Raw genomic sequence first — 15,738 nt, forward strand, 5'->3', positions numbered from 1 at the left:
AGAATAGAATTTTTTATTGGCCAAGTGTGATTGGACACACAAGGAATTTGTCTTGGTGCATATGCTCTCAGCGTACATAAAATAAAATATACATTTGTCAAGAATCATGTGGTACAACACTTAATGGTTGTCATAGGGGTCAAATAAGCAATGAAGAAGCAATATTAATAAAAATCTTAGGATATAAGCAACAAGTTACAGTCATACAGTCAACATGGGAGGAAATGGGTGAAAGGAATGATGAGAAAAACTAGTAGAATAGAAGTGCAGATTTAGTAGAAAGTCTGACAGTGTTGTGGGAATTATTTGTTTAGTAGAGTGATGGCGTTCGGGGAAAAACTGTTCTTGTGTCTATTTGTCTTGGTGTGCAGTGCTCTGTAGCGACGTTTTGAGGGTAGGAGTTGAAACAATTTATCTCCAGGATGTGAGGGGTCAGTAAATATTTTCCCCGCCCTCTTTTTGACTCTATTAGATTTTATTAGATTTTAACTGTTTATATTGCTGTATTTATTCTGATTTCAGCCGCTCAGAGGCCATTTGGAGTGAGCAGCATATAAATACAATAAATAAATAAATTAGGGAAGAAGTCCCGAGACAGATCACCAATAATTTTAGGGACATTTTCAGCATTTAAAAAAATCATTTGGGAACCCGAGAAGCTGGCATCTCTGCCAGGGCCTCCCTCCTCACCAGCCCCCTTTACCTGAACGACTGATTCTCTCGGTGGTTTTTCAGGGCAACCATTTCCACCACAGGGCCTCCGTCGGCCACAAACCGAGCCAGCTTCTCAGCGCAGTCCTTGGTCTCTTCATCCTCTGGGGGTGAAACTTTAAGCAGGCTGTCAGTACGGTGTCCCCAACTCACACACCCAACAGTCACAAGATTAATCTGGCTTTAGGGATCCCAAAGGGTTGGAATAAGTGGGAAGAGGATGGTTGAAATGTTTGCTTTGTTCCCTCTTTTTCTTTTATAAATGCAAGTTAGAAAAAAAAAATGGATCTAGCCTATAACATTGCTCTTAAAAAGACGGTTGGGTGGCTAGCCTGGAGATGTGGCAGGGATCTAGAGGTGATCTAAACCAAGGAAATGCTTCTCAAGAAGGTCCATAAATGGCCACAAAGGCTAAGAATGATACTCTAGTATAGAGAAATCCCATCCCCCACCCCAAACTTGGCAACTTTAAGACTTGTGGACTTCAACTCCCAGCTGTGCTGGCTGGAAAATTCTAGGAATTGAAGTCCACAAGTCTTAAAGTTGCCAAGTTTGTAGACCACTGCTCTAAGTGCATTATTTCTCAATCTTGGCATCTTTAAGATAAGTAGATTTCAAATCTCACCATTTCCCAACCAGCATGCCTGGCTGAGGAATTCTGGGAATTGAAGTCCACATATCTTAATGGTGCCAAGATTGAGAACACTGCTCTAAATGAAACCACAGGGCAAAAGATGATGAATGCCACCTGGGTTACAGGAACAGCACAAATTGTTGTGACAGGATACTTTCCAATTTAATGGTCATTTGAAAATTATCAACCCCTCTCCCCTGAATTAATTGGATTAAAAAAAACCAGCAGCTTTCAACATTCTGAAAGTGCAATCTGGGGAAGATATTACTTCATTCAATCTAGATCCTCATTTTCCCTTGCAATGACTACTTCTTTAATGGTCTGAATTGTGCACAGAACATACCAAAGGATGCAGGATGGTGATGTAGTTAAGTTAAAATTCTGTGCACTTTAAACATAAAACATTCCCCTTTTGATATCCAAACCACATTGCTGAGTATCTTTACTTATGGTCGGGATTTCCAAAAGCAAAATATGAACGTTGAACCTAACAGAATTCTTATTTAGCTAATAGTAAGAAAACTTTCAAATATAATTTAAATACAGTGGTACTTCTACTTGCAAACTTAATTCGTTCCGTGACCAGGTTCTTAAGTAGAAAAGTTTGTAAGAAGCAGCAATTTTTCCCATGGGAATCAATGTAAAAGCAAATAATGCGTGCGATTGAGGAAACCACAAGGAGGGTGGAGGCCCTCTTTCCTCCCAGGAGATTCCTAGAGAGGCCCCATGGAGGCTTCTCCCTGCCTTTTCTGGCCCTCTTTCCTCCCAGGAGATTCCTAGAGAGGCCCCATGGAGGCTCCTCTCTGTCTTTTCTGGCCCTCTTTCCTCCCAGGAGATTCCTAGAGAGGCCCCATGGAGGCTTCTCCCTGCCTTTTCTGGCCCTCTTTCCTCCCAGGAGATTCCTAGAGAGGCCCCATGGAGGCTCCTCTCTGTCTTTTCGGGTTATAGTTTCGGAGGCTTGGGTTTGTAAGTGAAAAATGGTTCTTGACAGGCAAAAAAATCTTGAACATCCGGTTCTTATCTAAAAAAGTTCGTAAGTAGAGGTGTTTGTAGGTAGAGGTACCACTGTATAGGCAGTCCTCAACTTACGACTGTAACTGCACCCAGAATTATACTTAAAAGTTATGCTTAACTGAGGAACCCATTAAAATGCATCCAATCTCGTTAACTCTATCACATTCATTTTAACTACACTGACTAGCTGATCCCAACACTGTAAGCCAAGGCTTCTCAACTTTGGCAAATTTAAGACGCTTGGGACTTCAACTGCCGGAACTCCTCAGCCAGCCATGCTGGCTGGGGAATTCTGGGACTTGAAGTCCACACTTCCCAAAGTTGCCAAGATTGGGAAACCCTGATGTAAAGTGAAGCCAATGGCCTAAAAAGCTGTGAAAATATAAGTCTCACCTTTCGGAGGAGGGGTGGGCTCCTCTACATCTTGGCCTTTCTTCCACATCTCGGCCAGTTTCTTTCTGTAGTAGAGAAATTCCGGGCTGTTCTTATCCTGTAGGAACCTAAAAGCAAGAAGGAAGTGTGAAGGATGCATTCAAAGTGTTGGTTATGACCTATAAAGCCCTTCATGGCATCGGACCAGAATATCTCCGGGACCGCCTTCTGCCGCACGAATCCCAGCAACCAATTAGGTCCCACAGAGTTGGCCTTCTCCAGGTCGGGCCCCAGGGGAAGAGCCTTCTCTGTGGCGGCCCTGATTCTCTGGAACCAGCTCCCCCCAGAGATTAGAACTGCCCCTACCCTCCTTGCCTTTCGTATACTCCTCAAAACCCACCTTTGTCGTCAGGCATGGGGGAACTGAGATATCTCCCCCGGGCCTATATAATTTATGTATGGTATGTTTGTATGTATGTCTGCTTAAAAATGGGGTTTTTAAAATATTTTAAATTGTAAATTATTAGATTTGTCATGAACTGTTTTATTGTGTTGTGAGCCGCCCCGAGTCTACGGAGAGGGGCAGCATACAAATCTAATTATTATTAATAATAATAATAATAATAATAATAATAATAATAATAATAATAATAATAATTTAAGGCTGCTTTTAATGTGGGAACAGGGGGCTGCAGACCAATGTATCTCCAGGTCCCCAAAGGGGCCTCTAAGGGACCCTGGATATTCCCTGGGAGAAGGAAGGTCCCATGGATGGAACCACAGAGGGGGAAAACACCAGGAGCTTTTGGTGATGGGTATGGACCCAATCCCTATCCAGGGGACCCTGCACAGGGAGAAACAGGAAACAACATACGCAAATACTGGGTTATCCTTGCAGTCTTCCAGCGCGACCTTCTCCATTTCTGGGCCCCCTTCGGCCACCACCCTGGCCAGCTTCTCAACGATTCGGCGGGTCCGGATGTCCTCTGGGGGGCAAACTTTAAGCAGGCTGTCAGTACAGGGGGTTCTCTACTCACACACCCAACAGGCACATTACCTCTAAGAGCCATGAGTTGGCAGGGAGAAGGCAGGGTGGGGAATGAGAAGAGGGAGGAAATGATGGAGACACGGTGGACAGCAATGTAAGCCTGACGCTTTCAATCCGGGAGGGGAGAAAGGAAGGTGCGTGGGAAAGACACATGGCTGAGGTTCATACATCTTCAGGTTTGGAATAATAGCTACTAGGTTCACCCAGGGCCCGAGGCAGCTTCTGCAACAACAGAACTCAGTGACAAATCAGATATTTGATCTAAGCTTGCGAAAGGACTGGACCTTAAAACCCAGGGCCCCAAAACCTCCAGGAAGAACGGCTGAAATTCATCACCCTTGGTTGTTTTCCTGCAGATGATTCATTACCCAAACAAGGGAGCATCAATGCTTAGTGTGGCTGCCATATCATGTTAGGATAGGGTTTAATATCTGGACTTCTAACATAAATGTCTTATACACTTTTATTCCATTAGCCAGGAACAGGACTGCACGTAGGTCACAAAGTGAGTCTGCATTACTGGTGAAATCTGCTTGAGGAAGTGACTGGCCATAAAGCGGTTTGTGGCAGCCCCCCTTGAATAACAAGAATGTGTCAGCAGGATGAGAACTGTGTGATAAAAGGGTGCATATTTACATTTCCTGGGGCACACAGGACGAAAGCAGCAATAAAAGACCTTGCTTTGTGGTAAACAGGAGATAACCATATTCACAACAAAGGAGCCCAGGAAATTGGCCATAAGAGACATTTGTTCAGTAGAAGCTAGTTACGTGCCATATGTAGATAGGAAGGTCTCGGAAGTTGTGTCCTATCTTAGAGTTATGTTATTGGATGTCTGTATACCACTTGACATATACGTATAACCTTACCCGATTTGCATATTCCCCCCAATAAAAGGAAGTGCACGGCCCAAAACTGTGTCATTTCACCCAGAGAGAAATGTGTCCAAGTTTTCTTTATAGCATTCGAATTCGTGAGTGACCCCACGCGTCTGGGTTGCCCTAAGTCCCTCTGAAGACCCTGTTCCCCACAGGGACTTTGTGGCATCCGCAGCTTAGCAGTGATTTAACACTGATTGATGTTTCCTAGTTTGGGTACTGGAACGTCCACAAGAAAACAGCCAAGCTCAGTGAGCACCAAGGGCCCCTCATTTCAACCCTGAGCTACAAATATTTGTCTTTTATTGGTATCATCATCCTTGAACATCTGTGAGAATTATACAAGGAGTTTAATTTCTCAGCTGTCCCAAAGATAAGGCTACCGAAGAGCAGCTTGGCTAACTGCATTAAGGCAAGGTTGAAGAAACCTGCAACTCCAGTTATTGCTAAATAATTAACTCATAGCATCCGTTGATAGCATCATAGAACAGGCTGCCTGAGGCTACTGGAGGTTCCCTTCTACCTTCTGATTTCAAGCAATTGCTCTTGGGATTGTACAGCCCAGTTCTGAAATCCAGGAACGATTTCACTTCAGATTAAATGAAGAGTGCAATCTTTCCTCGATTATAGTCAAGCGAAAAACAGTGAAATGGTGAAATCTTGTTTCTCCCCGAGATAGTGCCTACACCAACACTCCACAGCCTGCATTGGTTGCCGATCAATTTCCGGTCACAATTCAAAGTGTTGGTTATGACCTATAAAGCCCTTCATGGCATCGGACCAGAATATCTCCGGGACTGCCTTCTGCCGCACGAATCCCAGCAACCAATTAAGTCCCACAGAGTGGGCCTTCTCCGGGTCCCGTCAACTAAACAATGTCGTTTGGCGGGTCCCAGGGGAAGAGCCTTCTCTGTGGCGGGCCCGACCCTCGGGAACCAGCTCCCCCCTGAGATTAGAACTGCCCTCACTCTCCTTGCCTTTCGTAAACTCCTTAAAACCCACCTCTGTCGTCAGGCATGGGGGAACTGATATAGCTTCCCCAGGCCTATATTGTTTATGTATGGTATGTTGTGTGCATGTTTTTTTTTAATTATGGGTTTTTAGTTTTAATTATTAGATTTGTATTCTACATTGTTTTTTCTATTACTGTTGTAAGCCGCCCCGAGTTTACGGAGAGGGGTGGCATACAAATTAATTAAATAAATAAATAAACAAACAAACAAACCAGGGGTCCTCAAACTTGGCAACTTTAAGACTTGTGTACTTCAATTAACTTCCAGAATTCTCCAGCCAGCATAGCTTTAAGTCCATAAGTCTTAAAGTTGCCAGGTTTGAAGATCTCTGGCCCAAACTGGCCCACTTTTTCTGGCAGAAGTCCAGCTAGAGCTTGCCTTCAGCCCCGCTTGTCTGCCTGGCTGTGGAAGAATGGGGTTAAAAGAAATTAGTGCTTTTTTAAGTACTGAGGTTTCCCCGGGCCATGTGAATCAGGATTTATAACTGATGGAAACTAAGATTCATTCCATTCCTAAACTAAAATTAGTTTAAATACATCAGCTTTAAAATTAGACAAAGCCCGTTTGGAAGTTAACACGGATTAATCAGGATGACCTGATAAATAGGGGTCAGATCAAATCTCCTGGTTATATTTAAGGGAGATGAGATTTATGATTGGAAGAAGCCTAACTGTACTTTAATGTAACATCTGAATGCTGTCTGCCATACTCCTATTCTGAATATCTCTCATAGCTGGCTGTTCAAAAGAAATTGTCTGGCAAATTTTGTAACTGTCTTGGACAATCTGCTAGATATCCAAATTTTAATCTGTTTTCAAAGCAGGTCAGAGGTCAGGAGCAAACTTCATCAAAGCTACACATTCATGGCTATGAAAGGAACCCTGTCTGCCACAAGATACGCTATTCCCTTGCACCGTGGTGTCAGATAGTTCTGTTAAGCATTACAAAGGGAAAACCTGAAAACTATACTGCTCAAAAAAATAAAGGGAACACTTAAACAACACAATATAACTCCAAGTAAATCAAACTTCTGTGAAATCAAACTGTCCACTTAGGAAGCAACACTGATTGACAATCAATTTCACATGCTGTTGTGCACATTCAACTTTGTACAGAACAAAGTATTCAATGAAAATATTTCTTTCATTCATTCAGATCTAGGATGTGTTCTTTGAGTGTTCCCTTTATTTCTTTGGGCAGTGTAGTTTTATTTGTTTTGGTATGATCTGAAAACCAAAAGAAGGGCTGGATTTGTACATCGTAAAAATAGAAATAACTCCTTAGTTGCCCTAGACTTAGGAACTGTGGTAGCACCGTGGTTTTAATGCAATATTGTAAGCTGACTCGGCCCACAGCCTTGAATTTGAGCCTAACTGGCTCATGGTTGATTCATCCTTCCATCCTTCCGAGGTCAATAACACGAGGACTCAGATTGCTGAGGGCAATAGACCGATATCTGTAAACCCCTTAGAGAGTTGTAAAGTAATATGGAACAGTGTTGTGGTTAGCTCTGGCCCTGCTCCTGCTCCAAGGACTGTGGATGTGGGGGAGACATCCACATGCTGCAGGCCTGTTTTGCCCCCGGTGGAATCTGCTGATGAAGGCTCCTCTGACCAAGAAGACATGAGTGACAGGGAGGAGGAGAGTGTGGCAGACAGCTCAGAAGGAGATTAATTATCTAGCTCCTCCTTGGATTCAGAACAAGAGTTAATGATACAGCCACACATGCAGAGAGCGATGCATAGGCAACAACAACTGAGAGATTATTATCAAAGAAAATGAGGCCACCTGTGGTTGGGTGGGGCTGTGGTAATTAGTGAGGCTGCTATAAATAGCAGCCTGTGGGTTTGGCCATTGTGGAGGATTATCTGATCGTTGTGTTTCCTGACTGCTTTACTGACTTTGACCTTTTGTGTGCTGATTTTTCCCCACTTTGAAACTAAACCAGGTCAAAGTGTTTCACTTTGTGAAAGAAGAAGGACTGTGAATTGCGTCACAGCTGCAAGATAAGTATCACAGAACTGATAAGGGACTTGTACAAATTACCAGTTTGTTTGGAGATGAGTGCTCTTTGCTATACCAAAAGAGGGCTTGGTTTAAGTGAATTTTCATTATAAAGAACATTGTTTTGAATTTTCAAACGTGTGTGTGTCTGAAATTTGTACCTGTGAATTTTTGGGAGGAGTCTACCAGAGAGCCCGACAGAACAGAACAGTATATAGGTCTAAGTGCTACTGGTATTGCTAGACACTCAATAACCAAGAGGGTATCATTCATTCTTGGCAATGATATGGAAGAGGTTTGTTACTGCTGTTGTACCACTTTTTAAAAAATAACCAGAGTATCCATACGCTAGTCCATTTAGCATGGGGCAAAGGCCAAGCATACCTACTGCAGCTGGTCTAGCTTAGTGTAAACCATAGTTGAATTTATCTTGAGTAACTGTGTTAACAAACACACTTTATACGTTGCCATAATGTATAATTCCTGCCAATGGCCTGATTCACGTGCCACGCTAACCCTGATGAGGTCGAGCCTAGCGCAATGTCTGAATTTTGGAATATGGATTTAAGTGGTATTTAAGGAGGAGCAACTTTACCATGATTTGAAAATACGGTCTGAAATAAATTTATCCACCTAACACATAATTTAGATCAGTGTTTCTCAAACTTGCCAGGCGTATTGGCTGCAGGATTCTGGGAGCTGGAAGTCCACCCGTCTCAAAATGTCTCTTAAAAAGGGTGAGAAACATTGGTCTAGATTCCACAGCATTACTGAAATCTAAACAAGGTCTGTTCTGTCCTTTATATAGATGGAAGACGGGAGCTGCCCCCAAATGATAAGCAATATGTGATACCTGTGTGATTTTTTTTAAATACAGTAATACCTCATGATACGAACTTAATTGGTGCAAGGAGGTTCGTAAGACGAAAGGTTCGTAAGACGAAACATTGTTTCCCATAGGAAACAATGTAAAGTCAATTAATCCGTGCAACCAAAAAAACCCCCGCAAAAAAACGGCTTTCGGCGACTGCTGGGAAGCCGAGCGGCTGTTTTAAAAGGTGACAGCCGGCCTGGGGGGCTTCCCAGCACCCCCCCGAACCCAGGTTCGGGGTTCGGGGGGGTGATGGCAAGCCCCCCAGGACGGCTGCAACCTTTTAAAACACCCGCGCCGCTTCGCAGCTGTCTCCTGAAGCCGAACACTAAAGCCGAACTTCCGCGTTCGGCTTCGGGAGACAGCTGGGAAGCGGCGCGGGTGTTTTAAAAGGTCGCAGCCGGCCTGGGGGTCTTGCCAGCACCCCCCCGAACCGAACCCGGGGTTCAGCAAAATTTTGCCTCTTCTTACGAACTTTGTTCGAGTTACAAACCGGCGTTCGGGAGGCTTCTGGGAAGCCCCACCGCCCGGCTGTCACCTTTTAAAACAGCCGCGCGGCTTCCCAGCAGTCTCCGAACGCCGGTTCGTAACTCGAAAAAAGTTCGTAAGAAGAGGCAAAAATTTTCTGAACCCCGGGTTCGTATCACGAGTTGTTTGTAAGACGAGGGGTTCGTATCTTGAGGTACCACTGTATATCAAATCCTTTTGGATGTATATTTAATATTGAAACTACTTTATAAAAAATGGACAGTTTTTTTTTTAGCTGAACAGCCTCTGATAGGATATTGGCTGTCGTGGTAGTTAATAAAGAGCAACACCAGACCAGAATACCTCCGGGACCGCCTTCTGCCGCACGAATCCCAGCGACCGGTTAGGTCCCACAGAGTTGGCCTTCTCCGGATCCCGTCGACTAAACAATGTCGTTTGGCGGGACCCAAGAGAAGAGCCTTCTCTGTGGCGGCCCCGACCCTTTGGAACCAGCTCTCCCCGGAGATTAGAACTGCCCCCACCCTCCTTGCCTTTCGTAAAGCTCTTAAGACCCATCTCTGCCGTCAGGCATGGGGGAACTGACACATCTCCCCCGGACCTATACAGTTTATACATGGTATGTTTGTGTGTATGTTTGCTTTTAATAATGGGGATTTTAGTGTTTTTAAAATTATTAGATTTGTTCTTACATTGTTCTTGTTATTGTTGTGAGCCGTCCTGAGTCTACGGAGAGGGGCGGCATACAAATCTAATTAATAATAATAATAATAATAATAATAATAATAATAATAATAATAATAATAATAACTGGCCCTGATTTGTCATTTTGTCCTGCACCAATTCAGTGGCCTAATATGTTGTGTAACTGTATTCAGTGATGGATTACAGTACTTTTTAGCCTAAAGCTGTCTCTTGGCTTGGCTTCTGAAATTACAGTGAAATCATTCCACTTTCTTATTTCCTCTCCTTTTCTTCCTTCTATTTTTCCTAAAAAAACTGCCCCAGTAGGCTGCAAATGCTACATTTCACTTTGTATTTGTTTTTAGTTGGCAAACTAAACCAGCATCTTTTATTTTAGGCATTCAAGCTTCTCTTCCATCCAATTAAAAAAAATAAGAAAGTGCTCAAGTGTCTCAGGGCAGAAGCCTCACGTTTTTAAGGGTTCTTGGATCACAGACGGCATTACAGAGAAATGGATGACGCCCCACCAAGAAACTTACTTTTGATTTCCAGCCACTGCTCATAATCCTCTTCTTCCTCGTCATCTGGCGACTGGAAAACACTCAGGCGATTCGTTACCGGCGTCTGCTTGGAATGGGTGTAGTTTTTGACTTGATTCAACATGCTGCTCACGCTAAGATTGGGACGCTTCCCAGACAAGGTGGGTTTCTTCACTGCACTTGCAGGGGGAGGACGGGATGTCCCGGAGGAACTGGAAGGCGCACCTGTACAATTGAAGGGTTGTTGTGTCGGGCGGGGAGAAGAGATGGAAAGACTGATGTGATACAGCAGTAGGAGCATCATGTACTTCAGATCCCTGCTCAGATGTCTTAAGGATGCCTTAGCCAAGTAATTTTATTCACCTTCCATCCCATCCATTTAGAAACATAGAAACATAGAAGTCTGACGGCAGAAAAAGACCTCATGATCCACCTAGTCTGCCCTTATACTATTTCCTGTATTTTATCTTAGGATGGATATATGTTTATCCCAGGCATGTTTAAATTCAGTTACTGTGGATTTACCAACCACGTCTGCTGGAAGTTTGTTCCAAGCATCTACTACTCTTTCAGTAAAATAATATTTTCTCATGATGCTTTTGATCTTTCCCCCAACTAACTTCAGATTGTGTCCCCTTGTTCTTGTGTTCACTTTCCTATTAAAAACACTTCCCTCCTGGACCTTATTTAACCCTCTGACATATTTCAATGTTTCAGTCATGTCCCCCCTTTTCCTTCTGTTCTCCAGACTAGACAGATGGAGTTCATGAAGTCTTTCCTGATACGTTTTATGCTTAAGACCTTCCACCATTCTTGTAGCCCGTCTTTGGACCCGTTCAATTTTGTCAATATCTTTTTGTAGGTGAGGTCTCCAGAACTGAACACAGTATTCCAAATGTGGTCTCACCAGCGCTCTATATAGCGGGATCGCAAACTCCCTCTTCCTGCTTGTTATACCTCTAGCTATGCAGCCAAGCATCCTACTTGCTTTTTCTACCACCTGACCACACTGCTCACCCATTTTGACTGTCAGAAATCACTATCCCTAAATCCTAAATTTATAGCAATAGCAATAGCATTTAGATTTATATACCGCTTTATAGTACTTTACAGCCCGCTCTAAGGGTCAGCCTATTCCCCCAACAATCTGGGTCCTCATTTTACCAACTTTGGAAGGATGGAAGGCTGAGTCAACCTTGAGCCTACTGAGATTCGATCTGCCAAAGTGCTGGCGACCAGTGATCAGCAGAAGTAACTTGCAGTACTGCGCTCTAACCACTGAGCCACCAAGGCTCATTTACAACATGGAAAGATTGGGGCATTTATTATAGAACAAGATGACTCTGCCCGATCAGGCCAATACTCCCACTTCCCCAATCAAACTTAAAGTCTAGAGACCCATGAACACACGGTATGCCTAAAATTTATCAATGTGGACAAGAGGACAATTAAGTTTTATTTTATGTATATCGGAAATATTAATTTCTCATTTACAAGAAACCAGTTTACTTTTTTCAAATGAAAATGAATATTCATGTCCCAGGATAATGTTGCCGTGTCCTATCTGGCTTGGTCTCTGGGACCAAAGGTTTCGTCTCACGAGCTTTCGGGACTCGTGCTGGAGCCTGTCTTCAGCAGTTTACTTTTTGTTTATTTGCCCATCCGAAGTGCTTTCTTCTTAATCATGGCCATTTTTAACAGGTTCTACGGTGTGAAAAACATCTACTGAAACTACGCTTCTAGATCAATGAGTGCTAATTATTATTAAAACTGTCCAGAATATCACTGGGCTCCAGCTACCCGCCCTGGATGATATCTTTGCATCTCGCTGTTCTAGGAAGGTGCACAACATTCTCAAAAGCTCTTCTCTTTCTGCTTACAATCTGCTTGAACTGTTGCCTTCAGGCAGAAGATACAGAACAAATAAAACTTGGACCACACGTTTCCTGAATAGTTTTTATCCAAGAGCTTTACTCGCACTTAACAATGAACGAAAGGGTCACCATCAATGAGCTATTGGACAGTATTACGTGGTCTGTTTAGGTGGTTCAGGGTGGGGAATTTGTAGTGGATGGAGCATTTATTTATTTTTATTTATTTTTATTATTATTATTATTATTATTATTATTATTATTATTATTATTGGATTGCTATGTGTGCTGGGACTGGTCTCTGGGCGTCAGGTGACTTTCATTGTCAATAAAAATAAAAATAAAATAAAAATAAAAATATTTATATATTAATGTGGCAAAACAAAAGTAAAATCCTTGCCATTACCTTGTTTTTCCTTCTGTAGCTTCAGGAACTGCTGGAGGAAGCTGCCATCGTTAGCAAATTTGTTTGAAACACCACTTTCACCATCACCACTATCCTCACTTGATGGGAAAGACAGAAAAGAAATTAAAAGCTGCAGCAGTCAAACTACTGGGATTTATATATTAACAATATTAATATATAACAATATTAATATATTAACATAATATATTAATAACAATATTAATATATTAATATAATATATTAATAACAATGTTAATATATTAATATATAAAATATAATAGAAATATATTAACAGGGGAGATCGGAGCAGCAAAAAGGAACTATTCTGAAAAGCTAAAGAATACAACATCTTGAATCTCCAATGACCTACGCTAGGGTCCTCTTTGAAGACTTCAGTTCAGCATTCAACACCATCATACCAGAAATGTTCTTAACCAAACTAAATCAGCTAGCGTTACATGAACACACTTGTAAGTGGATCACAAGCTTCCCAACAGACAGGAAGCAGCAGGTGAAGCTAGGAAAAACCACATCAGATACGTGTACAATTAGCACAGCCCTCCCCCCCAAAGGCTATGTACTCTCACCACTTCTCTCTATACACCAATGACTGCATTTCAAACGATCCATCTGTTAAACTACTAAAGTTTGCAGACGATACAACAGTGATCGGACTCATTCGAGACAATGATGAATCCTCATACAGATGGGAAGTTGAACAACTATCCTTGTGGTATGACCGGAACAATCTAGAACTGAACAAACTCAAAACCGTAGAAATGATGGTAGACTTTAGGAGAAACCTTTCCATCCTACCACCTCTCACAATACTAGACAACACAGTATCAACGGTAGAGACCTTCAAATTTCTATGTTCTATCGTATCTCAAGACCTAACATCATCAAAAAAGCACAACAAAGAATATTCTTTCTGCGCCAACTCAGGAAGCTCAAACTGCCCAAGGAGCTGCTGATACAGTTCTACAGAGGAATCATTGAGTCTGTCATCTGCACCTCTATCACTGTCTGGTTTGGTGCTTCAACCCAACAAGACCGATACAGACTTCAGAGGAGAATCAGAACTGCAGGAAAAACAATTGCTGCCAACCTGCCTTCCATTGAGGACCTGTATACTGCACAAGTCAAAAAGAGGGCCGAGAAAATATTTACTGACCCCTCACATCCTGGACATAAACTGTTTCAACTCCTACCCTCAAAACGTCGCTATAGAGCATTGCACACCAAGAAAACCAGAACAAGAACAGTTTTCCCCCCAAATGCCATCACTCTGCTAAACAAATAATTCCCTCAACACTTTCAAACTTTTTACGAAGTCTGCAATTCTATTTCTACTAGTTTTTCCTCATCATTCCTATCATCCTTTTCCTCCCACTTAGGACTGTATGACTGTAACTTATTCCTTGTATCCTAAGATTTTTATTAATATGGGGGGGGGGGTGTTTCCTACATACTCGCTTCCTTGTGACGCCTGCTGGGTTGGCAAGTGGTTCTGTTTGGCTTGCTGTTCCATCTTGGCTTCAATTTCCCGCTTCTTCTGAGCAATCAGCTTCTCCTGATGGAGTATGTTCATGTTGGTCTTCACTGATTTGTGCACTCCAAACCAGCGGCTGGCTTTACCTGGTTAGTAAGAAGAGGGGGCACAGAATCAATTTGCAAGACAAGGCTGGCAGCTGAGGATTTGCTAGGATATAATTATTATATAATGTGTAGGGTTTCCTGCTTAAGCAGGGGGTTGGACTAGAGGCCCTCCAAGGTCCATTCTAACTGTGCTATTATTCCATTCCATTCCATTATTTTATTCCTCTATTCTATTCTACAATTCAATTTTCAATTCTCTCACATCCTGGACACAAATTGTTTCAACTCCTACCCTCAAAACGTCGCTACAGAGCACTGCACACCAAGACAACTAGACACAAGAACAGTTTTTTTCCGAACGCCATCACTCTACTAAACAAATAATTCCCTCAACACTGTCAGACTTTCTACTAAATCTGCACTTCTATTCTACTACTTTTTCTCATCATTCCTTTCACCCATTTCCTCCCATGTTGACTGTATGACTGTAACTTGTTGCTTATATCCTAAGATTTTTATTAATATTGCTTCTTCATTGCTTATTTGACCCCTATGAGAATCATTAAGTGTTGTACCATATGATTCTTGACAAATGTATATTTTATTTTATGTACGCTGAGAGCACATGCACCAAGACAAATTCCTTGTGTGTCCAATCACACTTGGCCAATAAAAATTCTATTCTATTCTATTCTATTCTACCATTTATTATTCTCATTCTAGTCTCAAAAGAAGAGAGATCCAAAAGGACAAATTTTGTTAGGACAAAATTTAAGGATTAAAAAGTTCTAGAGTGTGACTGTGGCATCTCCCTGCTTTAAGTTGTTGCATCTGTCAATAATGTATTAATTTTTATCTGCTTTTTACAGGAGTATGTTATTCTTGTGAAGCAATTAACTTCAACTTTACTGCATCCAATCTTATATACCAACTATTGTAAATTGCTAAAGAACAACTTAACCCAAAAGTCAATGTAAAATCCATTAGGTAAACCAAGAATAACTGGCTGATGGCTAATAAAATATATTTTGCAATCTTTTAAAATTCCTAAGAAACTGAGATCTGATCGCAGTATTTTGCCAAAATTTGCATCAGAAATGAACACGTTTCTTATTTTTCATTGGGAGGAGAGTGTTCCTGGTTATTGCATTCTTTACTTTAGCATACTTATGACTGTATGATTGTAACATTGCTGCCTACATCTTTTATATTACAGTACTATTGTTTTCTGATTGCTTACTTGAACCCTTTGACAAGTGTTGTACCTCATGATTCTTGACAAGTGTCTTTTCTTTTATGTACACTGAGAATATATGCACCAAGACAAATTCCTTGTGTGTCCAATCACACTTGGCCAATAAAGAATTCTATTCTATTCTATTCCTATTCATTCCTATTCCTATTCTATTCCTGTTTCTAAATCCTAATTCTATTCCTAATCTTATTACAGTATATCCTATTCCTTATTCTATTCCTTATTCTATTCCTAATTCCTATTTTTTATTCTACTTCTATTCCTATTCCTAATCCTATCCTATTCCTAATCTTATCCTATTCCCATTCATTCCTATTCCTGTTCTATTTCTATTCCTAATTCTATCCTATCCT

General features: G+C 41.8%; 1 protein-coding gene across 3 annotated transcripts in view; it reads right to left on the reverse strand.

Annotated features, from left to right (window-relative positions):
* Positions 1-15,738, reverse strand: part of SUGP1 (SURP and G-patch domain containing 1) — a 32,315-nt gene that overhangs the window by 15,828 nt on the left and 749 nt on the right. The window contains exons 2-7 of one of the 3 annotated variants that reach the window (XM_070746312.1): positions 14,004-14,169; positions 12,532-12,629; positions 10,255-10,479; positions 3,606-3,729; positions 2,753-2,859; positions 704-827 (exon numbers count right to left, since the gene is read on the reverse strand). In XM_070746312.1, the coding sequence (XP_070602413.1) occupies positions 704-827; positions 2,753-2,859; positions 3,606-3,729; positions 10,255-10,479; positions 12,532-12,629; positions 14,004-14,169 (844 nt within the window). The remainder of the gene's footprint in view (positions 1-703; positions 828-2,752; positions 2,860-3,605; positions 3,730-10,254; positions 10,480-12,531; positions 12,630-14,003; positions 14,170-15,738) is intronic. The other 2 variants (XM_070746319.1, XM_070746327.1) reach the window with 2 other exon arrangements.

This window comes from Erythrolamprus reginae, chromosome 1 (assembly GCF_031021105.1).
Source record: "Erythrolamprus reginae isolate rEryReg1 chromosome 1, rEryReg1.hap1, whole genome shotgun sequence".
NCBI classification, from domain to species: domain Eukaryota; kingdom Metazoa; phylum Chordata; class Lepidosauria; order Squamata; family Dipsadidae; genus Erythrolamprus; species Erythrolamprus reginae.